General features: G+C 45.8%; 1 protein-coding gene across 2 annotated transcripts in view; it reads right to left on the reverse strand.

The window, feature by feature from the left end:
• LOC149371750 (glutamate receptor 1-like) overlaps positions 1-27,960 on the reverse strand; it is a 230,972-nt gene that overhangs the window by 127,803 nt on the left and 75,209 nt on the right. For both annotated transcript variants that reach the window (XM_089566035.1, XM_089566036.1), the window contains exons 3-4: positions 2,531-2,655; positions 1,494-1,617 (exon numbers count right to left, since the gene is read on the reverse strand). In XM_089566035.1, the coding sequence (XP_089422161.1) occupies positions 1,494-1,617; positions 2,531-2,655 (249 nt within the window). The remainder of the gene's footprint in view (positions 1-1,493; positions 1,618-2,530; positions 2,656-27,960) is intronic.

Genomic DNA, 27,960 nt, shown 5'->3' on the forward strand with positions numbered 1-27,960 from the left:
ATTCGACCACCGCGGCCATGATTAAGGTTTTTGATTTGCATCAGAACAGACATTTGTGCTCACTGAAACAACCTGTACCTGTGTTTCAACTTAGCGGTAACTGCGAAGAAAATGCACTGCGCAGACATAAACAAGGATTATAGTTACCCTGTTGTGAGTAGGGCGCGGAGGGGAGACGAAAGTACAAACTGGCAAGAATACTCACCGACATAGCTCAGCCTACTCCCTCACATCTCCGTAAATATCGCCATTATGTACTCTGCATGCAGCGAACTTTGTCATCCCCTTTATAGGACAGTGCATTCCTCCAATCAGCCGCCATGGTGGCTCAGCGGTTATGGTGCTCGCCTGTTGACCCGAAATACGCGGGTTCGATCGCAGCCGCGGCGGTCGCATTTCGATGGAGGCGAAATGCTATAGATGCCCGTCTACTGTGCGACGTCAGAGCACGTTAAAGGACTCCATATCATCGACATTATCTGGAGCCCTCCACTACGGCGGCTCTCATAGCCTGAGTCGCTTTGGGACTTTAAAACATCATAAATAAGTTCATTTCACCACTTGATATCACATTGTAATACCCGCTGATGCACCTAAGTCCAAACTGAATGCCCATTTATCTTTCAATATCTATTTTTATTTTTATTCTTTTACTTCTTTATAATTTTGCGCGCCTCTCTCCTCCCGTCTTTCTCTCTGCAGTTCCCTTACTCAGGCAGAGTAGCTTGTCAGCGAATTTTTTATGCCAGCTAAAATTTCTGCTCTTCAATGAAGCGTTTCTCTCTCTTTTCAAAGACACCCAACGCTAATAATAATTTTGCAAAGGCTCGTTTTGAATACGGCTTGCAATAAAAATGCTGCACCTCTTTCATGCATATGCCAACCTCTGAGCAAGTGGTATGCTTCAATCTCCTCAGATTATTTAAATGACTTCTTTTCTCTAACCACTAATATAGTTTTGTCAATAATGAAGGGAAATTGCTGTCCCAATTATAAATTCCTTTGTCTGAAATATTAATTTTCTCTGCTTAATCCTTCAGTGAAATATTCGGTGCTAACGTACGCAACATGTATTCAAATATGTCGCAAGGTACTTCCTACTGTTTGTTGCTTTCTTACTATTGGCGAAAACGATAGCAGTGGTAAGTTTTTGCATCAGGTATCTCGCAAAAGAGCCCTAAGGAGAGCACTAGAGGAAAAAAATCTCGAAACCTTCGAAACAGACATAATGCTCTTCAGTTTCAGTTTCGTGTCATTAAAAAGTAACGCGTACAAGATTTCATTCCACAGTCAGGTTTCAACTACTTCTGGATGCAAAGTTAGGACATTAAAACAGAGTTCGGCTAGATTATGCAACTTATTCTGTATAGCAAAATACCTTTATGAACTCGTTGCTCGCTATTTTGGTACTGTAGCCGCAGCCGAGGCTACAGTACCATTCTGCCAGTACCATTCTACAGTACCAGCATCCATTCTGAGTATGCGTCACTCACCATCGTCCGAGTCGTAGAGGTAGAGGATGCTCTTCCAGCGGTAGTGCTTGATGACTTCCACTATAGCCGGTAGGTAGCGCGGTCGCAGGCTTATGCCGTACAGTGCTGGTCTCGCGTCGGTAACCTGCGAACGCAAATTCGGTGACCCACACGGCGGCAATCCGTAAGGGTGTTCGCGGTGTAGAGAAGACAATGAAACAAGCAAACCACAGTTCAAAGAACACAAACAGCCCGTAACGCCAAATGGCTTCAACTGTCAGTTGCACAGCTTTTTGTCGCAGTTTCAATGTTGTTCAATGCCGAATACAAGTTCCTGTGCAGACAATTTGACTCAGAGCGTGTGAAGAACCCGCCCCTTAGTCTCTCGACATTCCGAGTCAGGTATTGTATCCACTCAAACATGAGGCGATCGAGCGCAGCGTGCGCACTGAGAATGCTAATGAGGCTTGTCAGAACGCGAAGAAAGAAATGCTTGATGTCGGGGCAGAAAAAGACGGCAACAAGGGTACGCAGCAAGTGAGCAGAGAGTACACGCCTATTTCCGCTGTTCATTCGATCCCGCCCTTCAAAATGTCTCAATCGCTCACCAAACAAAGCTTCACAGAGCTGCCATGGAAACGAAGATCGGGAGTCGCAAACTTTGCGGGCGTTCTACCGAACACGAAACTGCGCGGCATGCGACTGGCGGAACATCTACATCCGTCGACACACTCATAAAAATCCTCGCAGGAAAATGTGTCGCCTGGATGAAATCGATGAGAGGAGGGGCTCGTAATAAAGCGAACTGACGTGAAAATCGGCGCGACACTCTTTATTATTGCGAAAGATGTCACCGCATACAAAAGCTGGACGACGAGGTAATGTGCTATATTGCGAAAAGACGGAGGAAAGGAATGCCACCCGCCGACGAAAACAGGAATAAGCAGACAAAGAAAAAAAGGAAGAAAGAACAGAAAAGTGCATTTGGAATTCCGTTTTTTTTTTTTCTCTCCCCAGAGTTGAGAAACGCGTGGCGTATCGCGTAGGTACTTCCTTACCTGTGGAAACGCAGGGCTCACAAAGGGCATCCGGAAGGTGTTGGCGTAGGACGCCAGGGTGGCGTAAGACGTGGCTGTGGTAGGGCCGATGATGGAGAAGGTGCCGTTCTTCATTATTGTGCACACTGAGTGCAGTGCATTTCGGGAGTGAGAAAGAGTGTGGTTAGGGCAGGAAAGGGAAAAGTTGGCAGGAAGGAAGCAAAGTTGCTGAAAGATATTGAAAGGAAGGGAGTGGGAGGGAAGGGGGATGGACAGAGAGGAAAGAAGAAAGTAATGCATAGGTAAGAAATCTTCCTTGCGGAAGCTAGACAAGCGCTCGCAAGATAGACGACGCCGCGTTTGCTGGAAGCTAACTGGTAATGGTCCACACCTGCGCAGAGAGCACTTTCTCAACTTGCCAGAGAACAGAAAGCAAAATATGCGCGAGGAAAAAAAAAACGCACTGGTAAGAAAACAGCGTTTGGCTCTGGCAAGTGATAGATCTTGAGGAGCCTGCAGACACGCCGCTTTTTGTTGGGTTGTTTATGCATTTAGCCATGGTTTCGGGATTCTTTTTAGTCATGGGGTCGATACGACACGAAGATTAAGCGTACCGCCGGGAACTCTTGTTAGGCTGCGGCCGGCGAAGATGAGGTAAATTGTTACATCACATTATTTTGCTTCTGCTGTTCACCAGCAATAGAAGACTTAGTAGCTCCTGTCGGCTTGCTGAAGATGCATCATGTTCGATTACTGCTGTGCTCAAGTGTCACTAAAGCACTGAAGAGCTGCAACTTCCCTCTGACTGATGATATACCATGAGAGCATTTTGGTTTTTGTCGGGTACATTCAAGGTTACATCAGTCTAATAAAAAAACCACTGAACAACGTGCAATATATGTAACACACCTTATATTATGTTGTGGGCAAGCTGCGTACCTAGGAAACTGTTTAGAATGTTCTGAATAACCTTGTTTGCAGTCTGCACTCCTATGTAATGACAGCAGCATTAACGAGACGGACGCAATCCGATGTCCCGCATATCTCTGGCATCTATTTTCGTTATCCAGGTTTTGTATCTCGAAGGTGGAGTCCTTGCTCAAGAAGCAAGTATTAATGGGCCGAAATAAAACATGTTAAAGCTGAGGCGAAGCTTTTATCCTCTTCATTTGCTCTCTACCTGTGCTCATCAGTGGAAAAAAGTGTCTCGTTTAAGCGACCGTGCATTGAAAAGAGCTTCGAAGTTGGTTCTGATGCTCGGTCTCTCTTTTTAGAACAAAAGCAAAACCATGAGTGTGAAATGCTCCCAGAAATGACAGAAGTTCAGCGCACTTTCTCTACGGCGCCAAAAGGCTGAGGGTATTTTGTAAATTTGCCTCCCTTCTGTACATATTATAATTTGTAATATGAAATTTAAATGTGTTAAAACTATTACTTTTAGCATACAGCACTAACAAGAACCGCTATGCAACTATTGTTTCCCTGCCAAATCCACGTTTTTGACCAGTTGCTAGCATTGCTTTACATAAATAGGAACTTCCCATCCCCCAGGAGCGCTCTTCAAGAAGTTCGCAAACACAGCGGTGCCTGTTCATTTTCAAGGTATTGATGACAAGCTTTATACCTGAAAGGGTAGATTGTAAACTTTGATTGAAATAATAACGCCTTTGAATTCGATCAGTTAATTACTACACCGCAGGAAGTATTTTAGACTTACAAAACAACCCTCGTAATAAGAGAAAACAAGCGTTTCGTTTTAAGCAGAAAAAAAAAACACATTTTCGAATTGAAAGTGGCTGCGACCTGAATTCTCGACTCTAAGTGTGATTTCTGGCGAGCTTTCTCTTTCCAGGCAATTCTATTCTGGAACAAGTTCTTGTTGACATGGAAGCGTTGAAAATGCGTAAAATCTAAGCCTTATCTCGGCGCACGTGGGATAAAGAAGCCAAAGAAGACAAAAAAATGTCACGCTGCAATCTTCAAAGTACCTGTTCGTTTATATGGTGCAGATTTTTGCTTTTTATTATTCCGCTTGAAATGAGTTGGAGTGAGCAGGAGACTCCCAATCGGCTCCCCACCCGAGCACAGCCGCAAGAGAGTCAACCGAACAGTGCACCGGAGCGTCTGATCCTCTGTTGCAACCACCTGCGCGGCTTGTAATTGGGAGCAAGAGTTGGGGGGTTGGTTGCTGCTACTTTGTTTTCCTTTCGTTTGCCCCAAGCGCTCGCAGCAGTTGCTGCCTCGCTGACACCGCACGCAGGGAGAGCAGCGAAGCGCCTAATCATGACAAACGGAGGCTTTGCCACCTTATTGATTTTGCGTCGGCGCAGTCCGTTAAGCCCGTTAATTGGCCGGTCGATGGCCACGCCGCCGCCGGTATCAAAGCGCCGCACCGCTGTTATCCGCGACCATCTCCGAAGCGCTGAGTTCATTCGCGCCTTCCCAGGAGTTGGCCCCGGGGCGTCTGCTCGCTCCTCCTGCTTGGATGCCGCGTTGATCGAGAGCTCGTTCCCCGTCCATCAGCGCCACTCCGTTTAGTGCTCCTTGCTGCATGCGTTCTCTCGGCACGTGTCACGTGATACAGCCGGTATCTACCTCGTTCATCGTTGCTGCGGGCGCCTTGTGGCGTCATTGCGTTGAGGATGCTTTGCTGGGTTGTCGGCGCAAAACTTTCTCTTTTGCCACCTCGGCAGCCATTGATGTCTGCGACATGTAGGACGGCATGGTTGGAGAGTGGGTCCAGTCGAGAAGGAACCATTGAAGTAGCAGGCATGCGGAAGGAGGAAAAGAGTAGGTCGCCTGTAGCCGCTTCTTATGGTGCTGATTTTGTCCTCTAACTGGGAAGCCCGCATGAGTGATTTTATCTCGGGAAAACTACGCGTGTATCGTCATACGTCATAGCCCGAAACTCTCCTATTTGCGTCCAAGTTGGTGATAACTGTATGTGGGAAGGTAAGGGGGTGTTGGTAGCCGGCAAAGAAGCGAGTTCTTTCGTTAATTTTCCACGTGTGCCTTTATTTTCTGCGTTGATTGCAGTTTTTATGTGGCATGCGTTTCCTCCTCTTTCACGCTGCTCTCTCTATTGTTAAATATTCCCGAATTTCTGTCTTTTGTGGCCGTTCGTCGCCTTATTTGTGTAGTGTTGGGAGTCGGTTCTTGTGACCACATTGTTTTCTGTCTTTTCCAAGTCGCTTTCAGATGGCCCAAATTGTAGAGCAGGAGTTTGCATTTGGATGGCACTTTTCAAAAAAAAAAAAAAAGAATAGAGATTGTCCAAATTGTAGAGCAGCGGTTTGCATTTGGATGGCGCTGTTGAAAAAAATAAGAGATTGCCCAAATTGTGGAGCAGGGGTTTGTATTTGGATAGCGCTATTGAAAAAAAAGAACAAAAACGACTTGGGGGGTGTGTGACGATTTGTCGCACATAATGCCATGTCGTATTTTTTCCGTCCGCTGAGAGACACCAGTGTGACGCAAAGAAAATGTGTACGGCAGGTGCGTGCTTCCCACAATAAAGACTGCAACAATCATTGTATAACCTATTGGTCAGAGGTGCAAAAATAGTTGTCAAGAATGACTCCAACTACACTTTCTTTGTTTCTACGATGCATCAACCAGATTTTAAACAGTCTATAGGTAAAAACCGAATAATAATTTGGCTCCACTATGCCCAAGAACAAACGCCCGCCTAACGAACGCCTACCATGACGTCACGTTCTTGGTTGATTCAACAACTTTTATTTAAACCATGAAAGACGTTTATTCCCACCCCTGCTGGGAGACGTGGAGTTGCGCGTCCGCGGTTAGAGGTTGGCTGGCAGGCCTTGACTTTTAGCAGCCTCTTCCGTCTGACGTATGCTGGTGCATTGGAGCTCAGGGTCCGGGCTTCTTAGCAGGGTCTCCAGGCCTCTCCACTATGCATATTTTTGCCCGCCCCGGGAGAATTTTTAATTGTGACATCGTTGTTTAGTTATCCACTCACTTCGAAGGTGATGCAGGGTACGCACCACAAGCCGCCATATTTGAACGTATGGGCTTCTTGGAGGCTACGCTACCCCTCTACATCTACCTTGGAATTGCTGCCAGTTTGGTGGCTCTACGCGTATTCGCAGATTGCCGCCGCGTTGGACCCCAAAGTGCGTTGTTATTTGGCCTACGATCCGACCTCAAAGCTACTGCATGGGCATTGTCGTTTGTGGAAGCGGCAAAAAGGAAGGCTCAAGCTAATCCCGCTTGTGGCTTCTGACAGCATCGGCCTCGTAGTAGCGTCGCGAAGCTAAAAAAAATTGTGAGGGCTGTACTGTTGAGCAAGTTGTTAGCGTTTCATTTTGGAAGGTACAGCACAAAAGAAACGCAAGACGTACAGAAAGAGGACACAGCGAGTGAATTATCTACCAAAGAAAAAGTGAACACAGTTGTCGCATATGTAGTCATAGAGAACAAGCGTGTGGCGGCGCAGTTCTACGCTGTCAAGCATCCGGGGCGTCACCTTCGAATGGAGACATCGTTTGTGCCCAGTTTTAGAAAATTTGCTTCTACTGGTTCTGTGGCGTTAACAAGGAAGCCTAAAGCGCATGTTCTGGAAGAAGAAGTTGGAACCAGCGTGCTTGCGTTCGTAAGACCGAAGCCAGTAGCCAGGATTCGACAAATAGCGCAGTGTGCAAGCATGGCGTCAGTGTGGAGTCTTTGTAAAGCGCTGCATGCATCCTGTTCATGCGAGTCTGCCCCAACGGCTGAGTGCGACAGAGCTTGAACGGAGGTTGGATTTTTACTACTGGGTCCTCATATTGCCTAAGTTCTGAGAGGTGCACAATGGAGTTTTCTTTTTTTTTTCTTGGGGGGGGGGGGAGGGGTAATGAATTGCGAGTTCTAAGTTTTAATTTGTTCTTTCATAACTTCGAAGCCAGAATATTGTTACGAATAAACGATGATAGGGAGTTTCCTTCAAAAAAAAAAATTGCGCTGAGTAGGCTTTTCAAATAGGAAAGCTTGCTGAAGCAATCGAATAACAAATTACTTCAGTAAGAACCGGCGCAGTGGCTCACTGGTTATGGCACTCAGCTGCTGACCCGAACGACGCGGGTTTGATCCCGGCCGCTGCGGTCGAATTTTGATGGAGACGAAATTCTATAGGCTTGTGTACTGTGCGATGTCAGTGCCCGTTAAAGAACCCTAGGTGGTCGAAAATATCCGCAGCTCTCCAGTACGGCGTTCCTCATAACCTGAGTATTTTTGGGACGTTAAACGACATAAACGAAACACTGTCAATAACGAAATATAAAAGACACTCCGCGTTATATGCGTTGTCATGTTAGTCGTGAGCCCCCTATGGATTACTTTGAACTCCATCCAATCCGTTAACATCAGGTGACAGATTATTGAGAGGTTTCGTATTACTTTGTCTTCGGTGGAATAAGTTCCTTGAACGAAAAATAAAACCTACAGTCATGTCGTGATGTGGCCAAACCGCGGTTTGCAATGACGATTCTGGCAGAAGAGCCTCACACTCAGTTTTTCCAACGATGGTGGCAAGACAGACGAACAATACTCAAAAGGTACTCGTGCACATTTGAGCGAACAAAGTTTTGACAGTGCAAACCAGCTGTCCACGTCGTGCACTGGGCAATTGAAAATGGCGTGAGCCTTTCTTTTTGCCGATTCCATTAACGAGAATGGGCACGCGGACCTGTCGAGACAGGATTGCCAGCGCAATGAAAGTGCGCCTTGGGCTATGCCGCGGTAACCAACTATGAGGCCGCTAAGTCCGCTCGTTTGGGCCTCAGGTGACGTTAGCAGTGCGTGACGTAGGGCGGAGTGATCTACGTCAAAGGCATTCGCTGCACGGTGTGAAGCCGCACACCAGGGTTACTTTTTTTCGCAGCGTAAGGACCACAAAATTTGTTTATGAATATGTTCTCTGCTAGACTATTTGGGGAGCGGGCTCCAATTCTCCATATGCAACCTATCCTTTGAAACAAAAATTAAAGAGATTTTTAACCATTTTAGTTAAATAGGTAATTAATCAAACCAATGTGCCTCTTCCCTAGTGCTCACCATAGCCCCCAAAATAGCCCCATGGCTAAAATAAATCTAAAGCAAGTTGCCTCATTTGAATGAATTTCGGACCCTAAAATAGAAAAAAGACGCCTGGCAAACAGGTCAAATGGGTTGTTGTATAAATGAACAGCTAAGGGAGCACCTGCTTGCGATGAAAATTAAGCTCTTATTTACCCGTGCATTGCGAGGCCTTCCGTAAGGCTACACGTAACAATCATATGCCAGTCTTTGCTGAATAGGACAAAAATGTTTAGAAGCAATGACCAGGTGGATCGTCGACTTGCCCAAGCTTTCTTCAGAAGCAAGAAAGGGATGATTGTGGGAGCGATGGCTCCAGCCCCACATGATGTCCCTTATACAGCTGTCCTAGTAGAATTAACATTTAAGAGAGAGCGAGAGAGCGCACCTATGCTTTATCCTTTCTTTCCAGTCCGTCTGCTGTGCGATGTCAGTGCACGTTAAAGAACCCCAGGGGGTCGAAACTTCTGGAGCCCTTCACTACGGCGTCCTTCATAGCCTGAGTCGCTTCGGGACGTTAAACCCCAATAAACCAATAAACCAAACCTTTCTTTTCAGTCCACGTGCCGAGAGGGAAGGAGGAGAGGACCGTGCCTCCAAACCGCGATTCGTAAACACCGGGTGTAGCAATAACTGTCAGGGCTTCGATGCGACGTCGGGCAACTGAGACGTCGTTTCGCTTGTCGCAGCGTGACACCGCGTTATTAGGGGCCCCGTCTTCTCGAAGACTTGAAGCAAGCGCGCGCGCGAACACGGCAATGGAGGCTGCAGGAGCAGCAGAGGAAAAGGGGTCGCGCATGCACGATGGCGCATTGAAAGGAGCGTGTCGCTACGGGGGGGCCGCGTTCAATAAAGACTCGTCGCCGCGCCGATTCGGTGGCTGCCGGCTCGCGTTTCCATGGTGTCGTTGCATCGAAAAGGTCGCGTCTGACGCGTTGTTGAGCGCATACTGCTCGACCTCCCCCCCCCCCCCCTCTCGGCTCTCTGCCTTCCTTTTTGCCAGTCCCGTTTCCATAAAGGGACGGGATAAAAGGCCCCGGGACCAGGAAGACGCGGACTGGCGACGAATTGCTGCTGTTCACTGAAGAAGAGCGAAAGCGTTCTAGGTAGAAGCGAAAGCGGATGTACCACGTTTCAGCCAAGCTGTTTCGTTGCCTACGGACAGCCGTGGAGTTCGATCGACTGCTGGTCATAACGTCACGGGATCGAATCCTGGCTGCGGTCGGTTTCAATCGTCTAAATTCAAAAAACGCTCGTCTTAAAAAAAAAAAAAACGCGCATCTTTCTTCCTTTTTCCAATCCCTCCTACATCACTGCTGCCCACTGAGTGAGATAGTCTGCCTTAGTTTCTTTTCTGAGAAAACATTTGCTTAACCTTTGCATTCTGTTGTTCTCTAGACCAGTCCTGGGAATCAGCCGAGGTGGCTAGTTAGCCACGGCGTTTTGCTATTGATCGTGATGTCGTGGGTTTTAGTGAGAATAAAAGGAAACTCTTATTCACTTAGACGGATCACGTGGATGGTTCTGCCAGTTCCGGGAAACCATTGTCGAAGACGGCCCTCCAGGCTTGTCTGATCAGCTGGCGCCGAAGGAGGAGACCTATGTGAGCCACCTTCACCTCCCAGTGCTCAAGGCTGAGTTCCTGATAATTATGTGCTCTATGATGGTCGGGGGAGTTCCAAACCACGTGCAGGATTCTGTAAAACTCTCCGCTGGCCGGGCATGCATTATTGTCCTTGCAGATTTTATTGTATCGAGCTGGGTTAGGCAGTTGTGCGGGCCTGCATGTTTCACCCTATATAGGGTGTTTCATGTAAGACGTTAAACAATTTTTAGAAATATCTTTTCATTTAGAAGAGCGCTTTTTTTGGCATGGCATTGTGATTGGAATAGAGATAAGAAGTGCTTGTTAACAAGCAGGCCGGTTATCTAATATTGAATAGTTACCTTTTTAACTGCTACTGTAAGGCTCCTTAATTATTGAGAGGCATGTAACCCACCGTGAGTAATATCCATATCAGTTTTAATAATTTCCCAATCATGGTTACCTTCGGCGCTGTGGCCCAACAAATTTTGGCTACATGGTGCCAAAATACACGCGCTTCCTAGAAGCTTATAGGCAAAGCAACCTCTCCAATACACTTAACTCATCGAAACAGCCAAAACTTGTTGGGCCACAGTGCCGAGGGTAACCACGTTTTCGTACTTCTAAAACTGATTTGGATATTCCCTACGATGGGCTACACGCCTCTCAGTTATTTAGGAACCTTACAGTAATAGTTAAAAGTTAACTATTGAATATTAGTTAACAAACCTAAACATCTTAGCGGCATTCTGATGTACTACACCGCTGACAATGCAATGCCAAGTGAGCGCTCATCTAATTCAGAAATCCTATTTTTAAAAAGTGTGGAAAATCTTGCGTGAAATATTCTCGATAGTAGCTTCCTGACGAGTGAGGTCTGTGGGAGGGGGGGGGGGGGATGGAGGGGGGCTGCGTATTTCCTGCTGCTAAGTCGGTGATATATTATTTCTCAGAACGTAAGTGGGGACGAATGTTCGGGGTGGACGGCGATGTGGCTCGCAATGTATGGCCTCGAGCTATTAAAAAAAAAAAAAACACTCGCAGGTTCCATTACCCAGCCGCGCGGCTGCATTTCACTGATGTGGCAATCAAGGTAGTGGGCTGAGATTTCAATGCGCACATCAAAAGACTCTAGGTGAAAGTGGTTATGAGAAGAATGATGAGAGCATTGAAGGAACAAGGGAATAGGAGGAAGGAATAAGAAAAATAAATTAAATGATAGGGAAATAGAAGTAGGAGAGATGGAAAGTAAACGAAATGAAAAGACGCAATGAGATGGACAAGAAATGAAAAAGCGAACGGAACAATGGAATAGAGGAAGAAAGAAACGAAGACAATAACTGAAAACAAATGAAGCAAGAAAAACGGAGCAATGGGTTGCAGGGAACACGGAACAAAAGAAATAAACAAGAAGAGAAGGAACGAATGAAGGATGCAAGGAATATAATTTAAACTGGAAAAGAAGACGGAGGAAAAAGAATGAGAGGAAAGATGAAAAGTCATGAAAAAGAAGACCAAGTAAGCCAACGAGAACGAAGGAAGGAAAAAATGCACGAACAAACTGAGCAGTGCAAAACAAAGAAAGAAAATAGGAATGGGGCAAAGAAAAACGGCGGTAAAAATAATAGCTAAAAAACGAAGGAAAGCAAGGATGAAAAAAAAAAGCGAGAGGAGGCTCTCGAAAAGGACAATAACTGCGAGAAGTACACAATGGCATGCCAGACAGAGGGCATCTTATTCTCGTCTGCATCAATTTATTTTGTTTTACTGAGTCAGCAGTGTAAGCTGAAGCTACCCGCGCTTGCAGCTCGCATTTGGGAGAACATACTACTTCTTTCTTTCTTTCTTTCTTTCTTTCTTTCTTTCTTTCTTCTTTCTTTCTTTCTTTCTTTCTTTCTTTCTTTCTTTCTTTCTTTCTTTCTTTCTTTCTTTCTTTCTTTCTTTCTTTCTTTCTTTCTTTCTTTCTTTCTTTCTTTCTTTCTTTCTTTCTTTCTTTCTTTCTTTCTTTCTTTCTTCCTTCCTTTCTTTCTTTCTTTCTTTCTTTCTTTCTTTCTTTCTTTCTTTCTTTCTTTCTTTCTTTCTTTCTTTCTTTCTTTCTTTCTTTCTTTCTTTCTTTCTTCCTTTCTTTCTTTCTTTCTTTCTCTCTTTCTTCCTTTCTTTCTTTCTTTCTTTCTTTCTTTCTTTCCTTCTTTCTTTGTTGCTGCCACCATGAAGTAACTAGATGCATGTTTATTAAGAGAACAAGTTTGGCCGCGTTCTTTGCGTTTAACTCTTGTACGCTCTTTGCCATCATTCGCACTAATATAAGATGTGCTCACGCAGGAAGTAGAAACGTGTACAGAAATCGTCGTTTGCAAGTTTTTATCTTCGCTCGTTTCTCTGGAAGATCCCGATAGCATGTGCACGGTACGCATTTGGCAACGATCACGAATATTCTGTTTAATGTGTTGATATACTGAATGCTCCGAAGCGCTCTTACGTACTTTCCGAAGTGCTATTATCTTTGGGGCGGAGGGCAATGACAATGTATTTTTTTTTCTATTTAACAAGGTTTATGGTTTATGGGCGTTTAACGTCCCAAAGCAACTCAGGCTATTAGGGACACCGTAGTGAAGGGCTGCAGAAATTTTGACTTCCTGGGGTTCTTTAACGTGCACTGACATCGCACAGTACAAGCCTCTAGAATTTCGCCTTCATAGAAATTCGACCGCCGCAACCAGGATCGAATCGGCGTCTTTCGGGTCAGCAGCCGAGCGCCATAACCACTGAGCCACCACGGCCACTTTATTTAACAAGGAACATCACCCTCTGCTTAAAGGAAATTTTTCTGCAGCGCTGGATATATCGTTGTTCCTTGTTTCCTGGAGCGCGATTATTTAACGGAGACTCAATTGCAAGACGAATGCATGTTGTCAAGGAAACAACTATGGGATAAAAAACGTGTGCGTAACAACCGTGAATGTGCTGAATTGCTTTTTTTTATATTGTTCATTGTACCGGAATATACAGCATAAAAATATGGCAAATATTTGCCAAAGGCAGCAGAGAGTCATATTCTCTCGTATAGTGAGTGCATTGGAGACAGGCGTGGTGAAGGGCTATCTACACGAATTGGGTCTTAGTGTATGGAACCTGTATAACTTGATGCTGTTGTGGCAAGGGCAGGCCAGTGATGATAACATGTAAAAGAGAAAGGGTTTCTCCAAGGAAGGGTGAGATATAGAGAAAAAGAACAGCTGAGGTTCAACGCTGGGGCTATTTCAAGCCGTTGGTCCGCCACATTGGAATACCCATTCGCTACGAGACGCCAACCAGAACGACAGCAAACATGCAGACGCACAAGAACATCGCCATTTGACAGGGGTTCACTTTATCATAAATTCATGCATTCGAGCGCGTTTTCCAGCCTCAACGTTTTGCTTGCCAATGCGCGCATGGTGCGGAGACTCATAAAAAGCGCGTTATACCCTGGTGACTGCGCGCACCATTAGATGGACCACATGATGGCTGCCGCATTTATCTGATGACGCGAGAGCGCTTTGCTTCATCGGCGTCGACGACCGTCATCAAGGGAACATTTCCAAGATATTGTAGAGCCGCTGCTGAAGACTGGCCATCTGGAGAAACAATTTGGCGCTTTTCGTTCGGAACGCGGTGACTGCGTTTGGGAAACGACCGTAGGGGACCGAGTGGCCTCGAAATGAGGCGAACGTGCCGGCTCGACGCATGGCGTGCTCGGGAAGGAAGGACTCCGCGAAGAATTTGCAAGACGATTTCAAGGTCCGTCCGGACCTCCTCGAAGCGACGTAGGCTGCGCACAGAGGGCTACCTCAGCTAGAATCCCTCTTTGTAGACAACTGCGACAACATGAAATAACGCAATAAAAAAAATAAGCAAGAATGTAAAGGCACACAGAATTTCTGAATCGTGCATACAAAGTTAATGCGCTCAATTTTGCGGAGGAGGGGGGGGGGGGGGGGGGGGAGCAGTCTCTAGAACGTAAATTTCGTTAGTACCTGGATTTCTGCTTCTCTCTGCTCTATCGTGAAAGAAAGTCAAGAAAGGAGTACTTGTTCGTGGCTGTCTTGTTTCAGAAGTGTTAACAAGCTGGTCGGTCAGATTTTTAGGGGAATGCTTCAAGGTGGAGAAGATTTTATAATAAGAAAGTCGTTACTCATTTGCATGGGTGGATGGAAATGAGTAATTAATCCCTTATCACAAAATCGTCTCAACCTTGGGGGATTCCCCTAAACATCACTGTTCCCACTTTGAGAACTGATCGATTCGCTCTCACCCTGCTATATGCTAGCCGTTTCGGCAAGGTCAGTTGGTAGGGCGACTGCTGCGGCAAAACGCTGGTCGCAGGTTGGAACTCGGTACGAGGTTGAATTTTTCTTTAACTACAAAGTTTTGATGGAAGCTGTTTTTTCTTTCCTTTGTAGCCGTATGGCTGCGCTTGGGTGGATGAAAATGATTAATTACTCTTTTATTTCGTGTTAGCAACTGTGATGAATACTGTCATGATAGATACGGAATTTAGTTAGCACAATGGCAGGGCAAAGAAGCCACTGTCGCGAATACAAAAGATTTTGTTTGCGAATATTGCGAAACGGAAGTGCTAGAAACTAAAGCATTTTCACTTTATGAAGAGGACCGCATAAAGCACGAAACGTTTAAACCAGACTGCAGTCTGGCACGTGCAGAACGAGTAGCGTGGGCAGTTTGCTTTCGAAACCCGACTCGAAGAGCCGTACATTTATTTTTCTTAACCGTACGAGAAGCTACGAGAAACCCTCATTTAAAGTATTCGTCGCGCCACATGGAGATGCGAGCTCCTTTTCAATACAGAAGTGCACGCTGGGGAGCGAAGGCGATTGGCTGAAAATGTTCCTAACGGCTTCCGACGTCCCCGAAGTGCTCTTTTGAGGCCGGTCCTTAAGGAAATTAAAGCAAAAAACAAAAGAAGAATGTACTGAGCTTTACTGCATTGCCCCTTCGGGACGGGGATTAATTTCTGCGGAAATAGGAGGCTGGGGGCCGCTAACATGGCCTCGTATCGTGCACGGTAAATGCATCAAAGACCAAAAATCAAAGCTGGCTAATACTTAATGATTCAGCTGCTATAAAACCGCCTGGCTCCGAGGCAACGCACACGCAACGTACGGGGCCTTGTGCGCCAGCATTATAAAAGTTTACGCGGGTGTTCGAGCAGTGCCTTCTATAGATTGTAGGAGGACGGAGGCCTGCATGCGTGTTTTATTAAAATTAAACGACAGAGATATGTGCGCGGTTAACGATCCATGAATGGATGAAACTAGCGAAACGCCACGAAAATCATACTTTTCGGTGTTTGATGCTCCCTGTCCGTTCGGCTGGTGTCTTGTGATCCGAGAGCTAACTTCACGCGACTATTAAGCTGCGCCAAGCGACATTTACGTGCCAAAGTTGCTTGGAGCATAAAAAGTTGCCAAGGGCAGATTGTATGACGCGGGGAGCAAAACTAATAAAGTTTAGAGAAATTGTGTACGCTGTTGCTTCATACAGGTAGTTTTGTCTCTTGCTTTCATTTGCTTCTTAATCTGGACGGAATTCGCTTCTGTGGCTCCACTTCGAGCGTGGTTCCTTTCCTTGACACCACCCAGATTACTAGCATATAAGCCTGGTGAGGTTGTTTGTCCGTATTGCGAACAGTCGGACACTTTCGGATATATATTGCCCTGTCGCTATAAACGTGTTCAACATGTTGGTATGGGATCCTACAAGACAGCCTCGTACAAGACGCAGATTTGAGCTTATGTATGAATGGCTAAGGAGTAAGGTATAAGAAAAGTATGAAGTATTAAGGTTTAAAGTATGAAGCCTAGCTGTTGGTTTTAATATCTTCTGTAACAAGTCGCACGAATTGTAACGTTAAAAGACAACTCTAAAAGTTCGCTTAGTTCTTTTGATGCAGCATAAGTGGGAGTCTATTTATTTTAACGTGAAATGCTTATATTCGGTTACTGCTTTCAGCCCATTATCGAAGAAGTGGCGTGCAGAGCAGCAATCATCTGGCCCCGATGTAAGCAACGTAATTCGCCAACATGAAATGTGGGCACAGTGAGTAGTCTGGTCTTGGTGGTCGGAAGCATCGCTCAGTAGACGCGATGTGAAACTTTCTGTTGCGAAATGGGAAAAGGATTTGTTCTTAAGCCAGGAGCTAATACTGCAAAAGCGTAATAAACGAAAAAAAAAGAACTGAAGTAGGAGCAATTTGCCAGTTTTAAAACATCGCATTAAAGCTTTTGAGGGTATATAACGCGGAATAAAATAAGCCATGTGAGCAAGGGGTAGAAAAAAAAATTCATTGCAATCGCACCTGGGCTAATGTATATATTAGCGCTATATGGTCCGCCTAGCCATTTTTGCAGTTGTAGGATCTCCTTTAAATGTTACAACACATGAGTGTGTGTCGTTTGCATCTGTTTCAAGAAGAGTGCTTTATGAAGTCAGAAAAGGGAGGTCGTTTGTTGCCCTGGTCTCCCGAATCTGTGGCCCTCCCGGAAAGCGTCTGATGCGCCACGTCGCCATTATCACTATAGCGCTAAAGAACTATACGAGATGTGGTCGCTGTCAGATGTTCTACCTGAATATATCATAAAATATTAGTAAATCCATGCCTGTCGCTGAGTCTCGCGTTACACAGTGGCAACTGTCCTGTTACAGTGTTTTCTTCTCTTGCTCTAACGAACTAACCGTCGCGTCGACTTAATCGATCAACGTGCACGAACTGTTGAATCAGGCATCGTCGTGTTCTCAATACGTGATTCTCATTTTCTGCAGCCTTCCGCATCGTATGAGAATAAATGCAGCACAATGTCAAGACAAAACATTGCGAACACAGTCTTCCCCGTATACAACTTCGTAAGGTTTTCCGAAAACGACCCCCACTAAGCGCTTAGTCGGGGTTTCCCATTGGCTTCAGCATTACTAGATCGGACGTGACTCAGCGTTTAATTTGGGGCTCGCCACTCGCCAAAGGTCCAATGCAATCCCTGTGTCGTCTTTTCTTTCCTGTGTTTTCACTTGGGGCCATGCAGGATCAGTGGAGGAATGTACGCGACTTCCCCGCCCGACTAATTGGAGACTTGATTAAACGGAAGTCGCGGGGACAGCAAGGAAGAAGATTGCGCGAGTCCTGCCTCGTCGTCGTTGTCTCTTCGTCGCCCACACCCTCGCCTCTCTACCGGTCCCTGCGCTGAACAGGCGCTGAACGGGCTGCGAAGCCGCTTTCATTACGGTTGCATGCGTAGGGATGGAAGGCAACGTTTCTGGGGCTTTGGGGGGCGCAAACCGTGGGTAGTACGCGGAAAAGTGGTTGATGGGGAAAAACGTAGCAAAACCATAACTGCTTGCCCACAAGGAAGAAGTGAATACCGCAGCTGTGCCGCGTTCTTTGGACCCTGAAAGGGCCCATGCGAATACCAACATTGTCCAAGTGCACCTGTATCACGTGGTTCTACAGGGTCGATCATACTTAGAGAGAACATTTGAATGAGTGGTTGTTGTTGTTGTTGGTGGTGATGATTATTATGATGAGGCTATTCACATTGCAGCTGGTGGGTGAAAGTCTCGAACACTAGCAGTTTTGCAGCTTGCGCAGCGCTAACTGCAGGCGTTTTGCGCGGACAGCGTTACTATTGAGTGTACAAGGGTCCGGGTAACGTGACAGAGCGCCAACCACCGACAACTGGTGCTGGAGTGTTCCTGCTAAGCGTGATACACCCTGCACAAGGCACATCTTCAACAATGCCTTCGCCTTAACACCGGATAAAGTTTACCTACGGCCACTGCCTTAAAAGAGAGACGGAAGGACAGGCAGGATGAGCAGTTTTTGTCCTTGGCACGGAGGTCCATCCAGGGGCCCGTACAGGAGGATATGACATGGCCCTTACGAAACTCACGTGGCTAAGTTGAGGCCTCTCTATGGATTTACTGGGAGCCCCGCTGCTGCCTTTGTGTGACTATAATAGCGCAAGGGATTTACAGTTCAGTTCCGCATCACATCCAATAGTACCGGCGAGCACTCAGAGGAAATGCTAGTGAAAAGTGACCGGGTGGTTTGTAATCACAGCGCTTCGAAGTTGGTTAGTAAGGGCCGATTCACACGATGGACCGTTCGACCGCGGCCCGCGCACTACGTGTGCATGCGTCAGCACTTTGAGGGGCGCGCTGTCGGCCGCCATCCATCCATGCATCCAGCGCGCCCCTCAAAGTGCTGACGCATGAATACGTAGTGCGCGGGCCGCGGGCGAACGGTCCGTCGTGTGAATCGGCCTTAACGCGCGAGTTGAATGAATTTGTAGCCGGCTATATGTGTGTAGCGCACGCAAACGCAACCAGAGGTGAGAGAAGATAAAAACGTAAGACAGCGAGGCGCTTATTGATAATTGATTATTGATTTCGCAATCTAGCATTTGCTAGATTGCGAAATTATCATTGCGCAATTAGCAATCTAGCATATGCTAGATTGCGCAATCTAGCATAGCATAACTTGCAAGATTGTGGCGTTTGTCGAGGTTAGCCTTGGCCTTGGGGTGTTCATGCCATGCGAAAAGTGGTTTGGTTTGGTTTATAGGTTTAACGTCCCAAAGGGATTCAGGATATGAGAGACGCCGTAGTGAACGGCTCCGGAAATATCGACCAACTGGGATTCTTTAACGTGCACTCAATCCGCACAGTACACGGGCCTCTACAATTTCGCCTTCCCATGCGAAAAGTAGGATGCTCTCTAGCAATGACGTTCCAAACGGGGAATTTCCTTTGTTCAGGGAATTTGAACGGCAAATTTTGGCGAAAAGGGATTTTTTTTTGCGGTCTTTCTAACAGTTTCAAGGGCTGAAGATTATGGTTTTTTTCTGAATTGACGGTGTTTTCAAGCTGCTGCGCGAAAAAGAAGGCCTTAAGTATAGAATTTCAAGCCCAACTGAGGGAATTTTCGGTTACGGCATGGGACGTCGCTGCCCCCCGGATGCCATTGCACACAGCCGCAGAGGGTAGTATAAAGCGGTGCGCCGTTTCGTTGGTAACGCCCCGCAGTGTCTTAGCGTTTCCTTCTCGTGTCGTGACGTAATAATGTCCGAGATCTGTCGGGTCTTGAAGATGTTCATAGACCGCGTGGAGCCCGTAACATCGTTTCAAGTGTTTGTCTTTCTTGCCTTTCTTAACGTGGCTCCAAAGCCTGTGCCGGTATGGTTTAGAACTGCAGCCGTAGTGTCGTGTTGTTGCTGAACTCTGAGGAAACCGAGACCTCACTCTGAGATATACAGGGCGTTTCATGTATCGAGAACCAAGGAATAAAAAAAAGTGGCTCACCGGAGCTGGGCGAAATCAACGGCATATTGTTTCCCGTCGTGTGGAGCTGCTCAGAGTATTTCTTAAATTCCGCTTAATAAGTTAATTAGCTCAGATTAATTATGCAAATTTTCTATTCACTTTAGGGTCATGTGCGTTCCCTCAATTTGTAGAGGGTGATAAGAAAGAACCGATGCAGTTTTTTTGCAGCAACATATCTCCTACGTGGTTATTTTTCTCGATATGTAAAGAAAGCCCGCGAAATATGAAAAACCACGTGACTGCGCTCTTGCGCTACGATATTCCAGCGCTCCCACGCGTATTCCGAACGAACGAAACGTGCGCGCTGACCGTGCCCCAGTGAGCCGCCGCCGCTCAGTTCGACGGGCTGCAAAATGATAGCATTAAAAAAAAAAAAAAACGGAGGCTAATTTAAAAGACGCTACTCCAGTTCTTCCCCCCCCCCCTCCCCCCCCTTTTTTTTTTGCCTACGTGATGGGTCAACAGAACCTCCGTCTGAATTGGCTGTTGATAGCGCGCTTATCACTTATCGCAGTTCACGGCTCGCGCTACTTTAGGCTGGAGAGGCGCGCTTATCCTCCTCCCCACAAATCGTTAGCAGCGCATGAAGTTACCTGGCGCCGACTGCAAACATGTTTCCTTCTGAATCCAGCAGTGCTTGCCCTCATGTACCCTGGCCAGTACGACCGAAACTTCCATGAATGTGGTGAAAGGGCCACCTACGACCACATTCTGTGGAATTGCGCAGATGATCCGCCTCCGGCGGAGTTGATACAGCTCCCTTCTCCCGAGCGGTGGGAGGCCGTGCTGGTCAGCTCGGACCCCAAGATTCAAATACGGGCAATCGAGTGGGCCAACGTGGTCGCCGCTAGCCATGGGCTAGCGGCCATCTAGTACGTGTCTCCGCAACCAGCTCTCGACGCAATAAATGTTTTACAATCAAATCCCATGTTCAGGAAGAATGTGCTGACGCACTTTCATGATTATGCTGAGAGCTGCATCGACCGCTAACTTCGAAACGGTGAGCACGCACGCTTCGTTCACTCAGGACGCGCTTGCCAACGCTACAATACGGTAGCGCAAGAGCGCAATCACGTGGTGTTTTCATATTTCGTGGGCTTTCTATAAATGCTGAAAAAAAAAGAAACATAGTAGATATGTTGCTACAAATAACTGGATCGGTTGTTTCATAACACCCTCTACAACTTATCTGAACGCAAGTGACCCTAAAGGGTATATTAAGTTTTTTGCATAAATAATCTAAGGTAATTAACTAAGTAAGCGGAATTTAAAAAAAATACTCTGAGGAGCGCCACACGACGGGGAACAATATCTATTTGGTTTAAACGAGCTCAGGGGCACCACTTTTTTTTTATTCCTTGGTTCAAGTTACATGAACCGCCCTGTATACTGTGCAGCTCCGGCTGCAAAACAATTGCGCCAGCGCAGAATCCTTCGGTTTTCTTCATTCACTGGACCCACTGTGATGTGTTATATTTTTAGCCCCAAGGAAAAAGGTTCCCTCGAACAACACGTCACATTTTCTTCAATGTGTCGCTTTCGAGTGTAAAAGGAGACATATTACTAACTGGCGTTCCTGCAATGTTTCATATGTTCGGGTTTTTGACCAGTCGCATGACTGCTCCGCAGTTACAACTCTTATTTATGCTCCCTTTCTTCCCTTTTACGCCACAAAGTTTTTTCTCCTCGTATGACCGCTTACTTGGGGTGAAGGAACTGGTAGCTTTTTGTAGATTTCAGTGTTGCTTTATATCTTCTTTCTTGGCTCCGACCTTACCTTGATGCCAGACTCTAGAAGGCTGATGGTATAGCAGCGGCAGGCTCAATTTCTTTGTAATGTGCCTGTGACAGCCGGCTCTTGCTCCGGAGTTATCTCTGTCTGTTCTCTGGTCGTAATTACTTTATGAAGAAGAGTTACGCTGAGAGATAAGAGAAGTATATACGAAGAGGAGGATGAGAACAACGCTGGAGAGAGAACGTGAGATAAGCTCCTGTTGCTGCGATCTCCCTCTTCTAGTGAAGCTGTCCAGGTTCCGTTTTACTTAGGCCGCACCGAATGGCCTGGTTCTTTTGTGATGAGTTCCAGGATCGCACGCTTTTTCTTTTGCCACATCATTTCTCTCTCCCTTCTTTGTTTTTCTTTCTTTTTGCTCACACGCCGCGATGTTTCTTTTCGTTTTTACACGAAGAGCTTTGCGAGGGATCTCGGGCTTCCTCATAAATTGTCGGCGGTCTTTATTACCGAAATGACGGTGCCGTTCTGGCTTGAGCTGCTCTCCATCACGTTGATATTTTTGTGACGAGCGTTTCAGTGGAGAAACGCGTTGTGGCTGCCTGGTTGCCTGGCCTAATTACCCGAGAGCAACAGGTGCGTAGGAAAAATAGGGTGAAAGAAAAACAAACTGCGATGGATAATGGAATCTGGGGCGGGCAAACAATAATAGACCACGGTTAGGAGTGCGTGGTGGCGGATCTTGGTGAAAATTTGTTTTTGATGTTATGAAACGACAGCTATAACTGCTTCTTTTTTTTTTTTTTTTGAAGTGCTCATTTAGGCCAGCATGAGTACGAAGTGAATACCTGAGAAAATGGGGCCCTCTCCTTTCTCAACATCACACGACTGTCCCCATGAAGAAAAAAAAAGGAAACAGAAAAAGATATGCGTTGTCCCGACGCATTATGTACCCGCTGCAAAATGCACAGTAAATTTTCGAGCACGCAGAAGGTTCCCTCACCACCGAGGCGCTTCTTGTCTTTGATGTCACGGAAGGTGACTCGGTGGTGCCTTCTACGAGCACGTGTGTGCGCATGTGGTCTTTGTAGGCTCCAGACTTGCTTCAGAAGAGCCGATGGAATTTGTTAGCGCCCCTGAATTCGAAATTAAGTTCGACACAGGCAAGCTGACGAGTGACAGGTGCGCCCAAGAAACCCGCATGGAGTTGGAGGGGGTTAGAACTGCGACTAAATACTTCGCAATGTGCCTATATGCAATTCTTCCCAGTGCAGTGCAAATGACTTATTGTATTAGCCCGCGATAAATGCGGGCACAATTGCAACGCAGGCTTTTCTTGTTGTACGCAGCTGAAACCACTCTGATTTCTGGACGCAGCTGTTTGTCTAAGATCAAGACAGGGAAGCGCTCCTCCCATTTCTTTGTTTTTCGCACTTACTAATTTATTCTAAATGCACTTTTGTCACACCTTTGCGATGCTTCTTTAACCACATCCTATCCATCCTGGCAGTGTATTCGGTTTCGCAGTGTCATTCAAAGTGAAACAATGCCTTTGGTCGGCTTCCTTTTACGAGAGGAGAAGATGTCGCGTTCACGAGGACATCGTCGGGAAAGGAAAGAAAGAAGGGTGCAGTTCGGGACTGCGTCGTCATTAGCCTATAGGGCTGCGGTAGAACTACGCGTACGTGCGGCACAGAGAGCCACCCCTCCATTTCATCAAGCGAACATTACAAGAGAGAGAAGGCCTCAGGGACGAAGACATGCCAGCGTTGGTGAGAGGTTAATGAATAATGGTTAATGGATGGTTAAGCTTAATCAATACCAGTTTAGTTAGCACTTCTGAAGCCCTGCATAAAGTAAAGCTGACCCTTTGGGGATACATAAAAGGCTCGTTCTTCCTCTTTTTCTTTTTAGTTGGTTTGTGATCGTACAGATATTTTTTAAATGAGAGGGCTGCACGAAATGAGAAAAAAAATTCTAATTGCTTTAGTCATTACCTAAGAAACCTTCTGAACTATCTGCCATGTTCCCAATCTTAGGGGACCACAGTTATGCTCGTTGAACCCTGTTAAGAAGAAACAGTATCACGGGAGTTTAGAAATATTTAGTGCCAACCATACTGAGCTGCTGAAGAAAAAAAGACTGTAGTTTCATTTGCAGCAAAGGCGTCCATTATGAAGATTTTAAAAGCAAAAATATTTATTTTTTTTTCTTTATGGTGGTGGTGAAAAACTTTATTGTTGGCGGAGCCCTCATAGCTCCAATTTCAGTCGTGGGCTGGCTCCTGGTCCTGGGTGGTGGCCGACAGCCCGTATCTAACGGCGACCTTCTCCGCCCACTGCACCACGCAATGCGTACTGATATGATTACGTTGAAAAATAAATGCTACTGCATTCTAAAAGCGTCGTGTCCTCTTTTATGAACCTTCATGCACAAAAGCGTTAAGTGCGGTGAGCTTGCTGTGATGGGACTGAAAAGGCTATACAGCCGCGCATCTTTTTTTCATTTGAAAGAACATTTTATATCTACGCAAAGTGTCGAAGCGCAAACGCTGTAGAAATGGAGAATGACTGGTGTTAAGCTGAAGCTCCGTGCACATTTTCAGTCGCTCATATTTGAGATTATACTGCTTTGATCAAAGCACATTAACGCCCTAATCTGGAATAAAAAAGGCGCGTTTAGCCTAGCATCCGGGTAGTTATTTACAGCTGACGCCGCACTAATTCGCGCACCTTTTACCTCTTGCTGTCTTGCGCTCATTCCTCGAACCTAGGCACAAGTAGAGGCTACATAGAAGGGGGCGCTTTATTACCATGCACTGAACGGTTCGCAAGAATAAAAGCAGCAGCGCATTTTTTTTTCAATCCGTTTTTCCCTCATGATCTTTCGGATGCCTTTCGAAGTTAGATGCAAAAGTGAAAATAACTGGTTTTTGAGTGGCATCTCAGTGTTCCTTTCTATTTTGTTTGCAATTGTACTAGCAAGCATATACCACTTCAGTACGGACTGACAAAATGGGGCCTTGTTTGTGAGGTGGCGGCTGGGACCAAAGGTGAGGCGGCGGTTAGAGAGGTGAAGTGCGCAGAGGGCATGCTGAGAACTGTGCGGGAATCCTACTCGCTAGGTTCGAGCGAAAAGTGTACGCAACGCCAGCGCTTCCGATGCACTTTCCTTAGCCAAACTTCGTGATTTCCGCGTCTTTGCTACGATAGAGCAGAGCGCTGTATGACTCCATCGCAGAAAACTTCGTGTTCGTTGCAGAAACGCAAGCTAAATAATAAAAAAAGAAATAGAGGCGTGTTTTACGGGTTAGAAGTGTAGGCTTCGGCAGCCGAAAAAAAAAAGCGTAGAGAAAAACTAAACTAAAAGAAAGACTAAAACGAAAGGCAGTGCAAGCGGCGTTGGGAAATGAATAGTTGGCGGCCAGTTGCAAAAAATAGACTCTACAGTTGCGTGATGAAAACACTCAGGACCTTGCGTCTCGAAAACCAACCATTTCCGAGTGGCGCATACTCGACGGCGTTAGTGCGAGCGCACCTAGAATGACAGGGCGCCGGCGGCAATTACGGAGCACTTTGGAATGAAAATATATGTGGTTATAAAACTGAACAAAACGCAGGGCTCAGAAAAAACGAAGATAGGAAAAAGAAAAGCGAAATTATTACGCGTGGCTAGGACACCGAAGAAAAGTAAAAGAGTTGGAGCGCGGGCAAAATTCTGTTAATGCGCCGTGGGGGCCCCGGCAATTCTTTTCTCGGGCGGCATTTCTACTCTGCCGGTCTCCCCATTGTGGAAGCCCTCTCGGAAGAGCCAGCCAACTCCCGCACGCTGGGCTCATTTAATAAGGCCTGACGTGGTCTCTGAAAAGAGCTCTGTGAATGACTGTTCCTTGCATTAGTGCTGTACTTGTTCGTCGAATAAAGATATGCAATGATCAGATATCAGCATGGCGCCTCCCTGGCTGTCAAAATAAAAGTGGAAAACAACACTCATGCAGAGTATTCCACTATGGCAGCAAGAAGTTCTTATGGATAATAAGCTTTGAGTCTTATTATATTAAGTAGCATGCGATGAAGGCTAAGAAAAAGCGTAGTTTGCCATCGGGTCGGTAAGATTTCTAAGGGATAGAGAGGTATACATACTGCTCCAAAATTAGAAGCTTTACAGGTTTGGAGCGAAGAATGTTACAAAAACATCGAAATTATTTCACTTTCATCAAAAACACCTCATCACGTTTTACACTGAGGACGTGAACAGACATTTTCCGAAAAATTGGTCAGGATTTTTTTTGATGTACCATCGGAAGTAAAAGTAGCACAGACCCCTTCTTCAAGTTCCGGCCCGTGGCTCTATGCGTGGGGACGCCTTCGTGCAAAAAATTCTGGAAGTACTTTTCTCTTACTAAAATGCAATCATTTCCGCCTCTGTGCGGCCCCTGTCACTGTGGTGATGACGTAATAGGTGGCGTCACGGGCATGCGCCGGCAGCTGCCGGGGTGGAGTCGGAGCGGCGGTCGGCGCTCCATACATAGACTTTGGTGATGACGTCATAGGTGAAGTCAGGCGCATGCACAGTACATTTCCGGTTACGACATACTATGCCATTTCATGACATCGCTTTCTTGCTTTTTATCGGTATTACTGTTTTAGAATTTTAATTAATTAAATTTGAGGTACTACATACTACGCAATGTCGATGTCGTCATGAGTGGTATTAATTATTTTGTTAATTTACTTTAATTAATTAATTTCATGTTACGACATACTGCGCCATGTTAATGACGTCATCTGCTTTTAATTGACAGCTAAAGCGTGAAAGTTAATTTCGCGTTACGAAGCTGCTCTACAGCAGTACTTCAAAGCAGACGCATCACGTCTTTCCTTAGGAAGGAGGAGAACACTGATGGGTGCTTGAACAGATTAGCCAAAGCGAATTCATTTATTTGTACCTCATAGGCCCCGAAAAGCAGTGGGTGAGGGGCGGCATGTCAAAGAAAATGAATATGAAGAAATAATGAACCAAAATAATGGTAGACCGGTTAAAACTAGAGGCAGGAAGCAAGCAAAGTGGGAAACTGAAATGCCTGCGGGACCCTGCAAGGGTGTGTTGCGAGGACACGTTGCGTTTTCGCTTCTCAGGGCTGTACGCACATTAAAATTGCAAAGCGCAATTTACAGACATTGAATGTCGCATAGTCATGCCCCGTTAATATGACCACTGTTATTATGGAATTCTTAAATTATGGGAAAATAGTCTAAAGTGCAAACTTTTCCCGTGCATTTTCGCCTCATGAATATGAAAATCGCTGTCCGGACAACGGACAGCGTGAAAGTGCACTCCACCTATTATTAGAGCCGATGTATTTTTGGCTTGTTACTACGGGCAGCGATGAGAACGGAATCTTGGTTTCGCTAACCTGATTAAGGTAAGAGTTGAGGTTGTTGTAAACTACTGGCGAGATTAGCTTTGCAGATATTCTGCCGGAAATTGTTCCCTAGCTTTATAGCTTTTTCCCTGTGTTTTGACTGCTGGACACCAGTGAAAGGCAGTGCTAAAGTGCAAATGCCTGACTGGTGGACTTTTTTGTACGGTTTTGTGCTTTCCAGAGCTCCGGTGCCGGGCTGATGTGCCTTAGCTTTTGCTGTATTGTATGTACGATTGTGAATAAATTCTCTGTGTAGTTTGCGATGCTTCGTAAGTCGTATTTGTCGGCTGTCAGCAGATCTAGTGCATATATGTAGTGCTTCGTGGTATGCGAACAGTTGTAGTAGCAGATACGTGATCACGTCATGAGACACCATCACGTGTCTCACAGACGACAAAATGCTTGAAGCCGCACTCCGTCATTTTAGGTAGAATGGTGATAAGGATAACATATTATGGATTTCCAAGATTTTGTCTAATTTCCTCCTCTGGGCACGCCACTGTGTGCACGGAATCAGACATTACGGATGACTCTATTCATAGACACTTGTGCTCGGTTGCAGAAAAATCTACATTAGCCAGACACAACTGTATTCTTATAAATTATTAATGTTTTTTTCTTTTTCTTCATAAGAAATCTAAAAAAAAAGAAACGCAGAACATAATTGAAGGTATCACACTTGAGCCAATACTGATTTTCTTTGTATACAGCTCTCTTAATTAAATTTCTTTAGCTAAACCACAAAGCTCGGAAATTAAATCTGTAAGGGGCAGCTAGATGTATCTTGTACATTAGCGATTCGATGTTTCGAGGACTGTCGCAATTTTACTGAAAACTTAACCGCTATAGCTGTAAGTGCAGAATGCATATCTAGATGGGGGAAAACGTTGTGTTTGGCTTCTCGCGGTCTCTTGCTGATTACGGATGTGTTCCATTTTGGGACACACAAGGTTGGTGCAAGTCAGAGCTATCTATAGGATAGGGCTGCTTTTTCATGTCTCATCTTTTCTTGCTTTCATTGCCTAAAATAGCTGTGTCGCTTATAGCCTTACACAAGTACTCGAACAAAATTACATCGTCAGCAGAAATACTCAAGCCAGTTTGTCAGATTTTGTTTAAGAGTAACACGTGCCTGCGAAAAAAAAATGGCAAAAAGGACATAAGAAATTACTCGTTCATGTAGTTGAGCGACTGCCACCATTCCTTCCCACAGCTCATTGATTATCAGCTGCTTCCTTGCTCCACTTTGAATTCCTTTC

This window comes from Amblyomma mixtum, chromosome 1 (assembly GCF_055824585.1).
Source record: "Amblyomma mixtum isolate Tamu chromosome 1, ASM5582458v1, whole genome shotgun sequence".
NCBI lineage: Eukaryota > Metazoa > Arthropoda > Arachnida > Ixodida > Ixodidae > Amblyomma > Amblyomma mixtum.